The sequence below is a fragment of the Nesoenas mayeri genome (genome assembly GCF_963082525.1).
Source record: "Nesoenas mayeri genome assembly, chromosome: 4".
NCBI lineage: Eukaryota > Metazoa > Chordata > Aves > Columbiformes > Columbidae > Nesoenas > Nesoenas mayeri.
Window position 1 is genome coordinate 39188868 of NC_137540.1, and position 19123 is coordinate 39207990.

Sequence of the window (19123 nt, forward strand, 5' to 3'; positions counted from 1 at the left end):
TGCTTTTCAGCCTCTTCATGGGGCTCGGCTGTTATCATAACAGTATTCTGAATAAATTACAATAAAATATTTAAAATGGATGAATTTAGCGTGGAGTGAGTCAACCACCATACAAACTTATTTATTTTTAATTTGTGGGGAGTCTCATCTATGGTATAGCAACCCATATGGTGTATTTGAGGGTAAACATACTGAACAGGTGCTTCTTTGTTGGTCTGAAGGTCTGAGTCACTGCAGTCTCTGTTTGAGAATGAATTACTGTGGATGATGCTCTACAGAAGTTTGCAGTTGAAATATGCTAAATACATGCTAATGATAATGTAGGCTGCAGTACATAGAAAATTGTCCGTTGTGGAGAGAAAGAAGGAAGTTTATGGGCATTTGAAAAGCAGTTGATAGCAGACTCCTAGAGCTGAAGCATAGTCTCTAGGTCAGCTGGTTGATTACACCAGCCTTAAGTACTTAACCTAAACTATCTTACTTTGTATGATGTACCATATTGGTGTTTTGTCAGTTTGTCTGACATGCCATTAAGAAGAGCGGGACAGAATCAGTGCAGGCAACCTTTTTGGCAGGCAGGGAAAATGTGTCGTCTCTTCTGGTCTCTGGTCCCCAGAAACCAGAGAAATTGCAGTTTGATGCAACAGAGAAAGCCACTTAATTAACAAGAAGCAACACCATACCTGATAAGATGCAGTATGTAGGGAGATACTTGCTTTTATGCTCTTTTATTTCTGTTTTGTCCCACTTGATCACTTTGTCTTTCTTCTACTGAAAATGTTCAGTATTCTAGTTCTAATGAACTTGTAATAGATTCTTGCTTTTCTGTTTAAAAGCCTTTCTGTCATCTTTTTTGTGCTGTCCTTAAGGGAGAGGATCTAGGAGGCACTGGATCATACTTCTGTCTTATCCAGCGTCTTCTAACAACTTTATTACTCTGCAGTAAGCAGCTACAAATGTGGGCTGTGTTTTTTCATTACACAGGCTACCAGTGCCCACATCTTTCCATTTCTAGAACATGGACGACTAAAATACAACATCACCTTAGGTAATACAGCAGCTTCATTTATGATTCAGTTTAAGAATATTTGTGTTGCTTGAAAATGATTATAATCTTACCGTTAAGAGGCTGTTTGGCTTGCTTTAAAACTAGCCTTAAGATACAAAGTAAAGCAGAGATTTCTATAATATCTGTTTATTCAGGTATTTATCTGAGTCTTTGTATTTTAGATCTGCTTAGCTGCTATCCCAGATTACATGGTACTCTACAGAGTTGCAAGGAAAGGTGCATTGCTTGTTGTTATCTCCACAAAGCTCTCGGGCATCTCTTTAAGTGGAGGCTTTCAGAGAAAGTGGATCTCTGGGAAGATTTCTTCAACACAGCATGACTGTTGAACTACAGATGGGATCAGGGACAGTATGGGACAACAAACTATGACACTACGAGGAATGGAAGGATGTGATGTGTAAAAGCTGAGCGTGAGTTGAATCTCAGGCAACAAGGAAGGCAAGTTGGAAGGTTTAACAGCTGGTTTGGTATTCCCCAAACACCGAGGACCAGTAAAAGCAAGGACAATAGAAGACTGCTATTTTTGACAGTAATGTGTTGTGAAGCACTCAGTTTCTTTATTTTTATTTGCTTTCTGTCAGGCAGAGCCTAACTGTGAAACTGCCTGTTGCACAGGAATTCGAGTACAGCATCTCTCCTAAGGAGGCACCATGTGAGACAGGTCAGGCACAGGCCATGTTCTCACTGTCCTTTTTGTACTCTTAAATCTCACTGAAGGTGAGAGAGACAGAGAGAAATTTGCAAGTTTTGGGTGGCCAGTGGCATCCCCAAAAAGAGAATGTGTCTGGGATTAAGTGCTCTGGCCAGGTCTCCTGATAGTCTCTGTTTTTGATGAAGGTAGCTGAACGTTGCTAAGTAAAGAAGTCACTTAGTCTGGACCAGATGTGTATGAGTGTGACCATTACATTTACAGAAAATCCAGACTCCTCTAAGAGGAGGGACAGGTACAGCAGGAGGCTGTAGGGGAGTAGGGACATCAGAAAAAGGAGTGTAAGAGCAATGCCTGAGGGTAAAGTTGAAACAGCACTTGTGGCACAACTGCATTGCTCTGCAGGAGTTCAAGTGATAGGTGCACAGCACGACCAAAGGGGATGACAGCAGCATCATTAGCTTTCACTTGCAAGGGGAATTTAGTATTGCAACAGAACCATTTCATTTAAATGGGATGCTTAGATGGGTATCGTACTGACTTATCTAAATGCAGATATAGATCTTTAAACAAGGTACTCTGCAGGTAAACAGGTAAAACTCAGGATTTATGGTGTTCCCCTCTGTTAGACAAATAGCTGAGCAATCAAGTTATTTCAACTGAAAAGAAGTATTCTTTCATTGTCAGAAATTTGAATCTCAGAGTTACTTACATTTACAGATATGCCACACAAAAAAAAAGAGGACAGAGGCAATGTCCGTATGATTTGTTACCTGAGGGATTCCACAGCTTAATGCGACTTTACATGCAGTGACCTTGATGTTGACTTTAAACCATGGCAGTATTCAAGCAATAGCCTTAAGTCACTGTCCTAGATGTGTGCTTCTGCTGTGAGAAAGTAGACAGTGTCTTCACAAAAATCCAAGGAGACAGGAAGAGCTAGTTGGTCTTTTTGCTCAGGGAACTCTTACAGCAACCATTTGAAAAATAGTTGAGAAACTGAGCCTTTTCTTCCACTCACAGGTTCTAACACCTACAGAGGTGACCTCCGATGTTTGTGAATATTGTTAGTTTTTAGACTCATTACTAGGCAACAAAAAGTTTTTACCTTTTTTTTTTTTTTGGAATCAGTGATACAGATTAATACAAGTCACTCAGAACTCAAATGCTAAATTCTGTAAACTCCTTCACAATAGCAGAACATTGAGCTTTTGCCAAATTCACATTTTTACTAACAATTCCTCTCCTTTATTATGTGCCCTTTTTATTTTTGAACATGCTGCTTGCTTTTCCATAAACAATGCTCTCAAACACCAGGAATGTCAGCCATAAGAGAGGAGAAAATTGTTGATTTTACTCCCTTAAGTTGTTTTGCCTCAGCTAACTCAGGTAGTTTTGAGGCTCAAAGATACTGCTACTTCATTATTTATTTTTTTTTTCAGTGGCCCGAGTCAATATTAATTACTGTAGTCTGCTGGTATCTATTAAAAATGAATAGGTAGTTCTGTAACTGTGGAAGTATTAATACTAGTGATTGTCCTGTTCTACTGCAGCAGATAAGACATAAGGAATTGAGTGGAAAAAGGGATTTTCCTCAATGCTGCTGACCAGCAGTTTTATTCCAAGTATTAATCCCTGGCAAAACAGTTCCTTCTCAAGGAGCTCCTTGGGAATTGAGAGAAAGGGGGTAAAAGCTGGATAGAAGATGCTGCAGGGCAAGGAGTAATGCATCATGTATCAATCAGCTTGATAAAAGCTGTGAAATCTAAGAAGTAGGTGAAGGGGGACATGTCTTTGCTCTTTAAAAAAAATAATTTTTTTAAAAGCCATTTTATTTTTCATTCTTTGGATGCAGGTGGGAGTACCATACACAATAATATAAAACTATTGCTGAATACACATTTCTCTAAAGCTGCTGTGGCCCTTGCACCTCAGTTACACTTCAGAGTTCCATATTTCTTTTAATTAATAGAATATATATTAAAAATATGCTTATAATGTAATGAATTTTTAATATCGTCAAGGTTTTTTTAAACTTTTGGGGGAGTTTTCTTTGTGGCTCATAAGTGGCTTCTGACCAAGTCTTATGTAGAACGCTACAAAAAGTTGACCAAGGAGATTGTTCTCTGGCACAATTACTTGCTCTTTGGAGATGCTGTCACAGTAAAGTATTTGTAATACAAAACTGTAGTCAAGCAAGTTCTGTATACCAAAACTTATTCCATGTTGGTATAACATAACTAACACAGTTCTAGCACCAATAGGTATGATTTACGTCTTGTGTAAGTACACTTTGTTTCCCCTAGACTACTTAATGAGGCAAAAATCTACTGTGGAGAGATGGCACTGGTTGCAAAATGGGCTTTCATGTTTTCAGTATATCTGTGAAAACTGGTGGCAGCTATGGACATAAGAACATAACTTTTGAACTTATATTTTCCTGGAAGTGCTGCCATCAACAGTATGGGTTTTTTCACTAGGGTTGCACAAAGCATGCAATTACAGTGATTTAGCAACATTATTTTTACTAGCATATATTTTTAGACTTCAAAAGCTTTCTCTGATTTAGTGTAAAATCGTATTTCTGTGTTTCTACGGTTCTCCTAACTGCTCTGTTCTAAGTTCACACAAATTTTAAAAGTCACTGTAGGAGCTACTGAGCACTGGATGGAGTGTGCACTTCATCACCTTTGCAGTGGCCCTGAAATGCACCACGAGGAGAAGCCAAAGCATAAGAGCCAGTTTTGCCCAGGCACTGTGACAGCAAATGCCCTTTCCAAGCCAGGTGACTTGAATGTCACTGCTCATAGTCAACAAAAGAATTATCCTGGTCCAACTTCTGCCCTAATTTGAGTCAATGTGGTTGCCTTGTGATGAAATTGTTTGATGGAAAGTTTTGCAAAATATGACTTGAAGGCAGTGCTGCGTGTGGAGCTTAAAACAGATGGGTTTTGTGCAAAAAATAGTGATGATTACAAAGCGCTTTTTTATTATTTATTGATTTTTCCAAAGTGATGGCAGTTGTGCCATAGCTCTTTATCCTTGTTTGGGAAGCTGTGTTTTTCCATTGTGTGTGCTTTTGGTTTTGTTTTTCCCTCTGCAGCTAGTCACGCAGTAGGTAGAACTTCTGGTTGCTTGAATGGAACTTAATGGAACTTAGCTTGGATGGTGGAAATGGAAGGTGTACAGTCTCATGGGGTCCCTTTGACAGTCAGCCAACTGTGTTGCGAGAATCATTCCTTATTTTATTTATTCTGAAGTTTGTGGGTATTCAGAGGGAAATCTATTCAGAAATATGTTGTTGGATGTGTTGATTTTCCTTTTGTCCTGTACACTGAAAAGTCTGCAACTTTTTTGGTCGTAAGAGTCTTGTGAAGCCTTTTTCTATCATGTGGCACAAAAATAGTTGTAGGACCAAGTGATTCAGTGTTGAAATTTATTTTTTCCATCTATGCCCTGAACTGTAAGCTAGTAAGAAAGACTCACACATAATGATTCAAAGCAAACCAAAATATACTGTGATGAGTGTTTTTTTTCCTCTCTTATTAGCTGGTAGATCAAAATCATGCTAGAAGCTTGGCTGAGAAAAGGCATTATTTTGTATCTCCCCAGCATGAGTATAGTCCAGCTTGTAGTCCTTTTTTTTGTTTTGCTTTTGTTTTTTGGGGGGTTTTGTTTGTTTGTTTTTGTTAGGAAAAAAAAAGGTAACCGAATAAATTAAAACAATCCAATCCTGTTTATTCAGTTGAAAATGGTAGGATCTATATAATTTCTCTTGAGTGACATTTTTTCTCAGATAAACTCAGATTATGACTGCATTAAGGTAAACAAAGAAAAATACTTTAAATATGTTGAAATCCTTGCTAAACTGATAGTTTTGTGGTCTCCGTCAGAGTATCTGCAACAGTGGCTCTAGTCAAAATGCTGCTTGTTTGCATAGAGGAGGAACTTGCATCAGGGGAGCTCTGAGATTTGCCTTTCATGGTGAGTGCAATAGAGTAATGCAGCCAAGATTTAAGGAAGGTAAAAGCTGGACTGGAGAAGATAGAACTACATAGGGATTGGCCTTCTAGGTTACTAAAATATTAAACTGTATCAGCTTTTATAGTTTTTCTCATGAGGAATGCCAGAATATCGCAATGCTTGGTATCAACTAGGTATGCACATGGATATTGTGAGAGTGTAAGTTTTTGTTCTTAATTTCCTTTTGCGTCCTTGGATAATGAAAATACTACTGGATTCTACTTAATTGTTCCCTTCTTAATTTTTTATGCATCACTGATTTTTGCCTAGATGAGCAAGTTGCTTTTATAGATGTTGCTTTGAATTAAAAATCTTTTTTCAGTATGATCATATTCCATTCTGGAAATGAAGCAAATCCACTTTTTCAACATCGTTTTGTGTTTCAGACATTATTTCATAGGGAGTTGCCAGTCTTGAGCTGGTTGACTGAGGAAAAGCAAATTATGCAACTTTGAAATTTCATTTTTATTGCCAGCTACAACTCCAGCCCTCCTGCCAGTTGACCAGTCTTGCAGCCCTACAAAGACCTCTCCCAGTTTTTCATTTTATATTGTATAATTTAGAAGCATGTTTCCAAAGGGACACAGTTGTTCCCTATACTTTCAATTGCATTCCTCTCTTTTGCAAAAAGGAAGAAGTTAATTTGCAAAAAAAAAAGCCCTTACACCAAATACCTCATTTTTTTAATAGAAGTCATGGATTGACTGTATTTATATCATACCACTGTTTCCGAAACACCCATTGCAGTGACTCATACATAATCCCCTAAGGAGTGAAAAGAATATGTAAAAAATGAAGCAGCATGCACTGAGCTGGAGCTGGAAAAGCTGGGAGGAGATCCTAGATTTAGCCCTATAGGAAAAAAAACAATGATCTGTGGAATAAACATTTTTCTATATTACTGTATGTAAACATCTTAGTATACGTCCTTTATAAAGATGTAATGCGATTTTGTTGTTTGTCTTCAGATGTGAGTGAATTCAGACTTTCTATTTTCTTCCCTCATTTTTAGAAAACCTAGAAGATGTATGTCATGCTCACTTCCTCCGAGCCCTCCCTTCTCTTTGCCTTCCCTTGATTTGGACTCTCCCAAAGCTTTTTCAAGTAATTTTAAGACAATATTATTTTTCCACTTAAAAAACAAACCACAACAACCTTCTTTCTTTTTTTTTTTTTAATATATATATATATATATATATATGCACCTTTCAGTTTTACTGTTGTATGAATCTTTCAGAAGTTTGGTTCTACATTTTTAGCTGAGCCAAAATTTTTATCAGTGAGGCACACTGATTGAAATTTTATTTTAATGTTTTTAATGTGTCACTAAATAACTTTTTAAAAAGGAGAAGGGAAGTCATCATTCATAAAAGAAGTGCTAGAAGTTCCTAACTAGGGCGCTGTGGCTTATGTGATGACCAAAATAGTTCTGTGATTGTGGTTTGACTTTGCTTTTTTCCAGACAGTATTTGGAAAACCTTTGACTCTCTTATATCTGGAGAAATGAATAACCTCGAGGAGCCGTGGACTGTACCACACACTTAAACACTGTTAGTTGCTTTTGTTTTTTTAAAAATGCCTGTAAAGTGCTGAGACAGAGCTAATTTTCTTCATAGCATCCCATATGATCCTGCGCATTAGATTTGTGACTGGGATGGGGAGGGAGGAGCGAGCAGCTGCGTGGGGCTGAGATGCCTGCAGGGTTTAACCCACGGCAGATGCCTTCCCTCATATTTGTCCTAGGTACAGAGAAATTGGAGGGAAGAGATGAATGAGTGTGTCTGTGTGTTTGAATCATTTTCTTGTTTTATCTAATGTTTTTGCAGGCCTGCAAAAATGGAATACATTTAGTGTCTGGAAGGGAACAGTAAATAAATGCATTATAATGCAGATTGTGCGTAACAGTTAAAATGAGGCTAAATGTAATACAAGATAAGTCACAGCTCTGATGACAGCAAAATAAATGAATTACTTTGACAAGTGTTATGTTTCTGTTGGAGAACTGGCTTAGTGAAAGCTTAGATGGTGGGAATGGGATGAAAGGATGTTTAATTTCACATGGACTGGTGCGTAAGAAATTCCTGCCTGGGACTAGTTATCCAGGATGGTGTCTGGAAGTGGCAGCAGGACGTGCATCTAAACCTGTCTGCTTTCCATGTTCCTTTCCATTTGGACTCCTCCAGCATCCACAGCTGTTGAATCAGGGTTTTGAGAAAGTACCTCCTTGCCCAGCCCTTTTATGGTCCACTTATGGTCCTCTCCTCCATCACATTCTCTCATACATTGTTCAGCTGTTGGTACTATCTCTCTCCACGGCCTCCTGTGCAGCATATTCCGGGAGATCACTGTGCAAAGAACATTTATCTCCTATCGATTTTGTCAAATGCCTCCAGTTCTTGTACTTAGGGTAAACCATGGTTTTCCATTCAATTCATCCATCACCTTCATGATTTTCTAAACTTCATTTGTATGCCCCTCAGTTGTCAGTTCTCCAAACTGCAGATTCTTAAGATTAAAAGACCAGCCTTTCTGGTCTTTCATCTTAAGGCACCTGTCTACCTCCTCCTTCGTTCTGGTTGCCCTACTCTGTATTTTCTCCATCTCCTTTTGAGATGCGGAGACCAGAAGTAATGCCTCAACATTTTATGCAGTGAAAATGATGCTCTCTTTAAGCATCCTTCCTGATGATGCACAGCATTTTCTTGGCTTTTATAGCTGCCTACACACTTTGAGCAGGAATTAGATGCAAGTTGGTAAGAGCTGAGTGCTCAGCAGTGTTCTGACAATCGAGTGGCAGAGCCTTACGTTTGATTTCTAGGGTGCGTGTAAAATGATGCTCTTTTCAAAGGTCCTCTCAGCGCTTTATTTAGATCATGGCAGCCCTCTGCCTCCTTATGAAATGTGCATTTTCACATGCCCTTATCCTTCCCTTTCTCACATTGGCTTTTGAGTTCCTCAGAAAACGGTGATGGAAAAACAGAATAACATAATGCTTCTGCATTTTGTACGTCTTCCCTGTTTAAACTCAAACAAGCAGGGAGTTCAGAAAGTTTATTGAATAAACTCTATTATGAATTGGAGCCAGTCTGACTCCTGTTGTTACATTAACTTATGCCTACTTTTATACTGGATTTTTCTTATTATCTGAAGTTTTATTATGCAGAATGATATGTGAGAAAAATGCTGTAATGTAGTAGTAAGAATTGTGTTGTTTAGTTAAACATGGATGCAAGTCAGCATTGTGCCCCTGCTGCAGTAAAGGCGAACTGTATACTGGGTTAGACTAGGAGGAGCTTAGCAAAGGGATGTAGTTTGTTTCCTGACACGTGGCATTAACAAGCCTGTGTCTAGAGCACCATGTCTGGTTTGTCCTCCTGTGCTGCCCAGCACAGGAGAGATGTGAACAGATGGAGAGGACCTAGCAAAGACCTGCTAAGGAGGTTAGAGGGCTGCAGCACATGACACAGTCATGGAGAAGGTAGAGGAGCTCAGCTTGGTTTGACTGGAGAGAAGTCTAGTGGGGAATTTAGTTGCCTCGTTTTACCCTCAAAAAGTGAGGTTACAGAGAAAATGGAAATAAAATCTTCTCAGGGGTGCACACTGAAGAAAAAAAAAAAAAACACAACCAAAAAAACCAATGAAAACAACAACAACAAAAAAACCTTCTACTGAGGTATGAAGAAAAATACCTTTACTGTAAGATTGGTCAAGCACCTGGAACAGGTTGTCCAGAGAAGCCGGATGTTTTTAGGGTGTGACAGGACAAGCCTCTGAGAAACCTGATCTAACTGTGAAGCTATCCCTGCCTCCAGCAGGTTTTAAGAGGTGACATCCTTCTGATCTCAGCTGTTTGTTTCTGTATTTATGAATAGATAGCGAGACATGGCTAATGTGTGTGGTGTTCTCTGCAGATTTCAGTGTAGTCTAAACATATGTCTTGTTTACAAATAGATAATTTTAGCAGAAAGTCTAATCTTCCACAATGTTTCTCTGTTGTCCTCTTGGACAGTAGTATTGGAAAAAGCAGTGACTGTGTGTTTTGAGGAGCATTCATGGGTGGGGCTGTTGTGCTCTGGAGACTTCACACTCAGACACTTCAGAGCCTTTCTGTCCAGTTTCTTCCAAAATCACCCACCCTTGCTCTAACCCCACCAACCTCGCTGATCACTGAAAATACCAAACAGTTTCAAAATCCCAGCCTTTCTTCTCAGTGAGAACTTCACATCTCTTTAGTGGGGAGGCCGGGAGGAGTGCTGTAAAATGATAAAGCTGTTTTGAAGAAGGATGCAGGAGGTACTGGTGCCAGTGACTGTGACAGCTGTATTCTGCCCCAGCACTGCTTCCCAAGGCCTGTCTGGCCATGCAGCAGATCAGATCAAGGCTGCATCTCATTTTTGAAATGCCTTCAACTTACCTTATGGCCCTAAAAACAGAGCTGCTGTTGCAGCAGAGGGAGCAATACTTGGTGAGAGCAAGTCTGGGAGGGGTGAAGGTTGGGGATTAGACGTGGATTGGTATGGAGGCAGACAACACTGTGCTACAGAGCACAGCATCCTCTGCCTCTATACCACCCTCTCCTGCCTAAAATGCTCTGTCAGTGCTCTCTGCTGGGGCACGTTGGTTTGGTATTTAGCTTGAGCTATGTGCAAGTTAACGTGTCCTATGTGGCTATTTGGTCTTTGGGGATGCTTTGGGCTTTAGGCCATTTCCAGGACCCATTCACCAAGGTAAGTGTGGATGCCAACTGGTGATGTCCTCCAGCAGCCAGTTACTTTAGTAGAATGTGTTGATTCAGCCCCCTAACAGAGACTTCTCCCTTCTTGCTTAACATATATTTAGTACCACCTCTCAATGCGTTAAAGTACTAGATTCAAATAAATGAAGGGTCATCAATTTATCTCCTGCTGTTTCTCTGTGTGTACATATAGGATGACAAGGAAGCCAACAGACCCATGCCAAACAAAGGAGACCATGGACTAGGAAATGAGAAGTTCAAACCTGTGGTACCTTGGCCTCATGTTGAAGGTGTGGAAGTAGACTTGGAATCCATTCGAAGGAAAAATAAGGCCAAAAATGAACTAAATCATCATGGTGGTGGTGATAACAAACAGCAAAACATCATCCAGAGGCAGTATCTCACATTTAAGCCTCAGACATTTGTATACCGAGATCCTGTTTTACGACCTGGAGTCCTTGGTAATTTTGAACCCAAAGAGCCTGAGCCTCCTGGAGTTGTTGGTGGCCCTGGAGAGGAAGCGAAACCATATGTTTTAGGACCAGATTACAAAGAATCCATTCAAGCCAGCATTAAAGAGTTTGGGTTTAATATGGTGGCAAGTGATATGATCTCACTAGATCGGAGCGTTAATGACTTGCGTCAAGAAGAGTAAGCAAACCTTTTGTTTTCTTTTAGTTCTGTTTTTCCAGGATTTAATTATTTTCTTTCCATATATCCTAATCAATGCTTAAAATATTATTATTAATTAGGCCGAATAATTAAGGCTTCATGTCCTGACAGGCAAGAGTGGTACACTATACTGAATGTTTCTGTGTATTATTCTTAATGCTGTTCCGATTATTTCTTCCATGAATATTTAGTCTATATTGTTTTATCTCTGAAGTCATCTGGTTTAGTGTCTAATTGCATGTACTGGCATGTTCCATGTTCAGCCACAGTCTTCATAGTCAAATTTTCTTAATACATAACTTACTAATATTTGTTTTTAAGAAAGAATTATTTTCTTTATCATGTCATGCAGAAGCTCCTATACTACAGCTAGTTTATTCTAGTTTGGTTTCACTCCAATGCTTTAAAAAACTTTTTTTAAAAAAAAGGAGAACAGAAACAAAGCAATATTGTTGGCTTTAAACAATTCTACTTAATCACCTGCATTAACAGAAGTATAGATCTGCCATAATGGTGTCTGGGGTTTGGAGCTAATAGAAGAGTAGTCTTGTAAACAGTTCCTCACCACATTTCTTATAAAGAAGGAAGCAGTCTTAGGAAAAAACAAAACAAACAAAAGAAAACAGACCAACTCTTTTTTCTTTTTTCTTTTTTTTTACTTGCTGGGAAAATGTTTGCTTTGGTGTGGGGAAGTTCTGAGAAGTTATGAACATTTACTCAGTGATTACTACCAGGTTTACACAGTCTCTTCTGACCTTTGGCAAATATGGAGCCAAACTTACCCTCAGGCTAATCTGCATTTGATAGAATTTTCCTTCTTGAGTATCAGTGAAGGATGAATTTCTGAGCAAACTGACTGATTGGTAGGGGTTTTTTTGGTTTAGTTACTTTGTTGCTGTTGTTGGGGTTTTTTGTTGTTGTTGTTTTTGCGTTTGCAAGGCAGAGTGAGTACATGAATTTAAATATGATAATATGAGGTACTTGCCTGTTTTCTCCTTCATCCCTAGCAATGGAGCTATGCTAATACCTGGATGAGGTGCCAGTCTCTGGATTTTATGTTTCCAGCTGTGGCAGCTGATGTGTTTGGTCACTGGCTGGTTACTGGGGCTCTGCTGTGGCCTTTTATAGTGGGTGTTTTTCCATTTTGTAAGGCAGGAGAGAACTGGCCAGCTGTGACTCTGACTCATGCCTCTGCATGAGCTGTACAGCTGCTTGGATTTACTACCTGATGTGTGCTCACTGAAAGCGGATGAAGTGCACAGAGTGCAGTGTTTCCCTTCCTTTGTGCTGTGTTCTTTGGGTGATTTACTGAAGGTTTCCACTTGCCAGCAGTCAGAGGAGAGTGCCGTGCCCATCTGCTGCCGGTGGTGAGGAAGCACTGCCCGTCCTGGGGTTCACTTGAGTTTTCTGTCTTCGCTGAGGTCAGCAGTTGGATCTCTGTGCTAAGGAGATCTTTCTGAAGGGGAAGAAACGATCTGGGTAACTTGTGTAGGTCGGCATTTTCTTTTAGGGAGGTTATTCCCTAGGCACTGCTGCTTCTGCTGAGGCGTTTGCAGCCACTGGGGCCCCCTTTGTAGGAGGCAACAGGACTAAGGAAACACAGAGGAAAAAAGCATTTCCCCTGCTGTGATGAACTGAGCAGAGGGGAGCCGATGGCAGGAGTTCACGTTAGCAGAGCTCAGCAGGGCTCTGCCCTCCCTGAAAAGAGATGAGGGAAGGAGGTGGAAGCACCCTCCTCTCCTCGCTCTGCAAGGACAGCGAGGCAGAAAAGGCAGCACGTCATCTGAAGGTGGGACTGGGCTGCTTCTGCCCAGGCTAGCAGTCATATCTTTGGCAGCAGAGCTCAACTACTCCATCCCCTCTGTTTTTCCCCAAGGTGGAGGGCACCAGGGAGCATACCTGTCTGCTACAGAGTTCCACACCTACAGCTTCCTCAAGTGTTTCTGGCATGATCTCAGAGTTTGTCTTTACTCTCCTTCAGAACAGAAGTAATAAATAGAAATTGCCAAGGAAGAATTAAATACTTGGCATACTTTGTCCCATAGGAGGGACAGCCATGATCAGAGCAGAAAAGATTAATTTTAGAAACAGTTGCCTGCAAGCACACTTGCAGATAAATCTTCCGTGGAGCTCAAAGCCAGCAACCCATATCAAAGTTAGGTTTTATTATTTAATATTCTGAGCAAGCAGACAAAACAGCATGAAACGCAATGTGAACAAAAGGCATCTTTCAGACAACTCTATACCAATTTTTTAATTTATCAAGTACTTGGAGTGCATACAATTGCTCTAAATAAGTTAAAGGTTTATAGCTTCCATGTGTCTCCTGGGAATGGCAGAAGAGAGGGGAAGCAATGTAAAATTGGCTGATATTGCTGTGTTTTCAGGTATCAACGTACTCACTTTCCTGCTCATCCCCCAATACTGGTGAGAAATGCAGCAAAAGGTAGCAGATAGCCTGTTGTGGATACACTGTTTATTTTCCTTATTTTCTTCCCACTGATCTGTTTTATAAGTCCAGAAGCCATTTTGGTTGATAAGGCTGGTCAACATCCAGTTTAATCCTACCAAAGTGCAGTATAATTTTTGTTGTTGTTGTTTGTTTGTTTGTTTGTTAATGGTATCTCGGCATTGATAATTGAAGATCTGTCAGGCATTACTGGATTACTCGTGCATAGACATTCAAATCCAGATAGTCCTCACTTCAGCCTTCTTCTCCTTTAGGCATCAAAATTAAGTATCACCCTAAGGAGTGAGGTTTGTTCAGTGAAAGATGCCAAATTCTTTCCCAGGCAGTGCTAGCAGGAGTGGAGTAGTGCTACAAAAACTGTCTCCCTCAGCTTAAAAGCCACATAGCCTTAGGACTTGTCCCTGCTGGAGGGGGAAGAGGGAAGAAATGCTAATAAAGGGGGATTCAATTTTGCTATGTTTAGTTTTGACTTTGGAGCCGGAGACTTTTCCAAAATGATTTACCGGCTGCCCTTATTGAGTCAGTAGGAAATTTGCTGGTGATTCTGGGCAGTCTCAGCTGCCGTAAAAAGCCTTAACTCTTGCTGCACCCTGTAGAGAGGAATGTTGGATGGCATGCTGAAATTGTTTGTCAGGTACATCAGATTATTTTGGTTTTGCCAGTACTGGATACTCTCGCCTCATGGATTTTACCGAGTCTGTTTCAAGATTGAAGCCAAGCACTTCTGTTGGCATACAGCAAGTCATAGGTTTGGCTAAAGAAAATCAGGAATGTATGGAGATATGTAAAAGTCAGTGTACAAAATTTCAAAGATGCCATCATCTCACTACAGCCTTTCAGGACTCTGCAGGACGGTCAAGGGAGACATAACCTGGGTTTAAATGGAGCAACACCTGCTTTCCACCTCATTTCTAGTTAAAGAAATACAGTAGGCATAGCAGGCCCTGCCCCAGTCATTTATATTGAATTTTACATGTTGTTTGCCTCCTAGCAGACCCACGATAAAACTAATGTTAGCTTTAGGGAAGGATATTAATTTGATTGCTCCCTCGATCTTCTTATTTCCCTTTTTTGCGATCAGGAGTCTGCACAGAGGTAGGGCTGAAGTATGTATAGAGTGATAAGGCTTCTGGATGATCTTGGATTCAAGATAAACACGCCATGCTAGGGAAATGAAAAATTGACCTAAGTTTGAGGATGAATGCTGTCAAGCAACAAGATGTGTCCTCTTAAGAAAAAAAAAAATGTCATAAAGTCATAACTGAAGAGAATTGCTGCTAGGGAGAGCAAGAACTGGGTTGTTTTTCCAGCATAGTGAGCCACTTGTCCAGAGTATTTTAGAAAGAAATGGAATTTTTAAAGTACAGCTATACTGGGTCTGACCACAGGTCATTTTTCTTGACAGTCTTAGCTCTAGCTCAGTAACATGTGCTTGGGAGAAAACATACAAGGAGGGACTTGGTTTCATTCCTGGCAACCAGTGGGCTGGGACATGTGAGCCAAAAATTGCAGCAGGATTGTCATGCTCCATAGACCTTATTCTGTGCATAGACTTGTCTTCTAAATGCATTTATACTCTTTGAATTAATGACATCCTGAATCAGTGACTTTTTCCAGGCTGAAGAACATCCTCCCGGATGCTGTCAAATATCTCTGTTACTCTGCCATCCTGCGATATGGCAATATCAGAGATACCTACATCAACCTGCTATATAAATGTTTCAAATTACTTCCTTGTTATTCCTGCCATTCTATTTGCCCTTTTGTTAACTCTGAGATAAAAGACTCAAAAAGCTATTCATGTTTGATTCCAAGATTTTTTTTTTTTGAGTGGTAATGTGAGATTTAGGGTCTATCACTGAGTAGACCTGCTAAGAGTGGTCTAACACTCCATATAAATTCATTTGCATTTGCATTGAGCTCTCCTGCCAGCTCATTTCCTCAGTAGTGTCCTTGAATTATTCTGCAGCTCTTTATAGTCATTTTAATTGCAACTACCAATAAAATTTTTATTGTTCAGTCATGACCTGGAAGAGGAGGTGGATGGCTTGGCTCCCAGCACAGATACTTAGAATGCTGCAGTCACAAACTCCCTTAAAAAAATGGGAATGTATAGACAGTTTTTACACTGTAGCAATTATTAGTCTGAGAGATCTTCCATCTTAGCCTGCCATACTTTGATGGGGAACTTTTTACAGTAAAGAAAGCAAAGAACCTCATCAAAGGCTTTCGGAATTCAGTTACTCTATTAATGGGCTCACCCGCAGCCACACAGTTTATTTCTTCAAAAGATGATGTTTCTGCAACATGACTTTTTTCTGGAAAAGTTGTGTCTGTGGTTTACTAATTTTATTATTTATTACTAGCTTCTTTTCAACACAGAGGTCATACTTGGTGGTCAGCAATTCTTTAGCTCCCTGGGGCCCTTTTATAAAAATTGCTGTCATGTTTTCCTCCCGTTTGTTTGATAACAAGGCTGGTGTCAGTAACAGTTGTACATCACACTAGTATGTCAATTTACATTGCATTCTCTTCTAAGTATTGGGCTTTAAAAAAAAAAAAGAAAAAAGCAATTAGGCTATTCATGGTAGAAAAATCCAGTAGAAGCTATAATGTAGAAATCTATTATCTCTGAATTACAAAGACCCTAAGCTCTAGGTAGCTGGAGGTAGGAACATGTAGTGGGAGGCATCTCTGTGTCCTTGCTCTGGTTTTGTTCTGTTCCCTGGGTGTCTGGCGTTGGTCACTGCCTGAGAGTTCAACGGAAATACTTAATTTAGCTTTCCTGCTTCTGAAGTGGTCTCTTTTCATTTTGATCGTCTGTCAGCCCAACAGACTTTCTGGCAGGCATCCTATTTGTGGTGTTTGAAAAAAAATATTTCAATAGCAGCTTTTATGCTTCAGTAAGCTATTTCTCAAATTATTTTTTTTTTTATTATTTTTTTTTTTTTTAAACCAATCTTACTGTTTACATTCAGTTTACCTGCATTAGTGCTCATTTCTGTTTTCCTTGTTCGGACACCATCCTGTGCATTCAAAGAATGTCTGTCTTACTGCTAATGGCATCTGTTTTTTAATCATGCTGGTTTTCCCTAGTTTCTCTCTAGGCTTTTTTATGATTAACAATAAACACTCTCAGCTCCTAATATGGTATCTTTGAAAAAGCTCTGTGCTACCTGAAGGCTTTTTACCCTTAGTTTATCTTTTCAATAAGCCAACTCATTTATAAGTCCTCTTTTCAAAGGGAGCTGTTACTAGGACACCATTCCTTTGGCATTAGAACGTCAGTGTTTTGTGGCCACAATTAAAGCGTGGCTCCTACACAGGTATGTCTTCAGCTGAGCTCCACATCGTGCTGAGGACTCACAACGTGCTGCATCTCTGGTGGGTTCTCTGATGTCCTGCCTGCTAGAAGCACTGACTAGTGATGCCTGAAGTGGCAGTCTGTGGAGCACAGTTTGTGTTTACTGTGTCCCCTGAAGCAGTGGAAGTCTCCTGTCCTCTCAGGTGCTCCAGTTCCTCCATACATGTGCCAGGTTCTGTCCAAGTCCTGCTTGGACAGCTGGTGCTTCTGCATGGCTGGATCGATGGCTTTCCCTTGTCTTCATGCTAGAAGATCCCTGACACATTTGAGATCTAGTAATCTAGTTCTGGATTATTTTAGAGAAAGTTAATCTATTCCAAAAATGTAACGGGGTACTACTGAATTCAAAACATGCTGGGACCTTGGAAGGGACCTTCAAATGTCACCTAGTCCAACCCCCTGCAATGAGCAGGGACATCTGCAACTAGATCAGGTTGCTCAGAGCCATGTTCAGTCTGGCCTTGAACATTTCCAGGCACATAATTTAATTCTCTGCATGTGCTCAGGCAGTATTTCTGTACTCCTAGGTAGCCATCCATGCATCTACCTTACCTACTCTTCCTTTCTGCATTGGAGCTCCATCAGGAGTTCCTGATACAGCCGGATGGGCTTTCTGCCATGTCTCTTTGACTTACTGCACGTGGGAGTGGGCTGTTCCTGTGTCTTGGGGAGCTTGTCCTGAAAGAAGCCATTCTTGGTCTCTTTGTGGCAAAGTTGTAACACCTGAAATCGTGAACTTCTCATGGCAGATGTTAGGAAACATTTACATAATGGTTTCTTTATGGAAGAGTCAAAAAGGAGGAGAAAACTGCCCGATGGTCAAAACCACTGATGAGTGCAAGTGTGGGGCTCTGAGAAGTGTGGCTGTCTGGTGTATGGTTCATTCCAAGAGCTGCACCTGGTTATACAAGACCAAGGCAATGTGAGTTGTTCCAAAGAATCTTTATTCAGTATTTCTAAAAAAATACATATCTACAACGCGTTAGTTGCAGTAGTCTCTTTGTAGTTTATCTCAAAAATGATAAGAAGCAATGCAAGTTTTTCTTCATGAAGCTGACTTTCACAGTAGAACATTCCCATCTATATCTACTGTTTCCATTGTTATATTTTGCTGGGTTTGGGTCATATTTATTGCACTTTGGGTTGAAATTTAAGGCAAGAAGCATTCTTTTAAAGTATATTGTAAATGTTCTGTGAAACTCCCTATGTGTCCTATTAACTAATGTATATTACTGCAGAGCCCTTAAGCCAGGGATGTTCGTACTGTTGATCAGATTTCATGCCAGGATAATTAATTGTGTTGGCTGTAAGAAAGGATCAGTGCTCAACATGCTTTGCTCAGGCTTGATATGCTGCTGTTATCCAACCCATGGAAGACTTGCTTACAAATTATTCTTACTGACCCAGAGGGGTTTAGTCTTGTGACTCTATTTAAGATAGATATTTTTTTTTTTTGACAGCTTCTTTTGATAAATATTGCAGGAATTTTATCCTGAGTAGTCTGACTGGGAGAGGAAGCATCGTGACTCTTTGTGAATGTTTATGGCACAAGACAAATTAATCTATTGCTGGATTGTTTTTTTCAATATGACAATAGGTAACTGCTGTCTGTTCACCAGCATGAGCCAGAATTTCAGCTGCATCACCCACACACATCTGTCAGTCTGATCATGGCAAAATAAATATTTTTAAGTGTTTTTTCCTTCCGTGGATTATGTAGTTTGACTTGTCCTTTTTCATGACGTTATTGCTGTTACAGAGCATGCCCCTGGGCCAACAAATTTGTACTTGAATAATTGGATCTGTTGTCAGGGGTTACTTTTTTTTACTTCAAGCAGAACAACTGGTAACAAGCTTTTGTTGAAAAACCTGAGAAAGTAACTCTTCCTTGCCTGAGTACAATGCTCCTTGTGTACAGAAATGTATTTTTGGATAACTGTTTTTGCAGCTCATGACATTTTATAAAACAAATCAAAAGGAAATGACAATTGGCTTGTTTTAAAAAATCATACATGTAGTTTTGAAGGGCGTTTGTTCTATTTTTTTGTTGTTATTTTTAGTACAAGCAGAGGAAACAATTCTTGCCAAAAATAAAGATTTCTGACTTTAGTTAAGAATGCAAACATGTAGAGCTGTGTGTT

General features: G+C 39.9%; 1 protein-coding gene across 4 annotated transcripts in view; it reads left to right on the forward strand.

Moving 5' to 3' along the window:
- GALNT7 (polypeptide N-acetylgalactosaminyltransferase 7) overlaps positions 1–19123 on the forward strand; it is a gene marked incomplete at its 3' end in the record, with an annotated part of 70055 nt that overhangs the window by 21057 nt on the left and 29875 nt on the right. For all 4 annotated transcript variants that reach the window (XM_080344325.1, XM_080344324.1, XM_080344326.1 and 1 more), the window contains exon 2: positions 10670–11127. In XM_080344325.1, coding sequence (XP_080200451.1) covers positions 10670–11127 — 458 coding nt within the window. The remainder of the gene's footprint in view (positions 1–10669; positions 11128–19123) is intronic.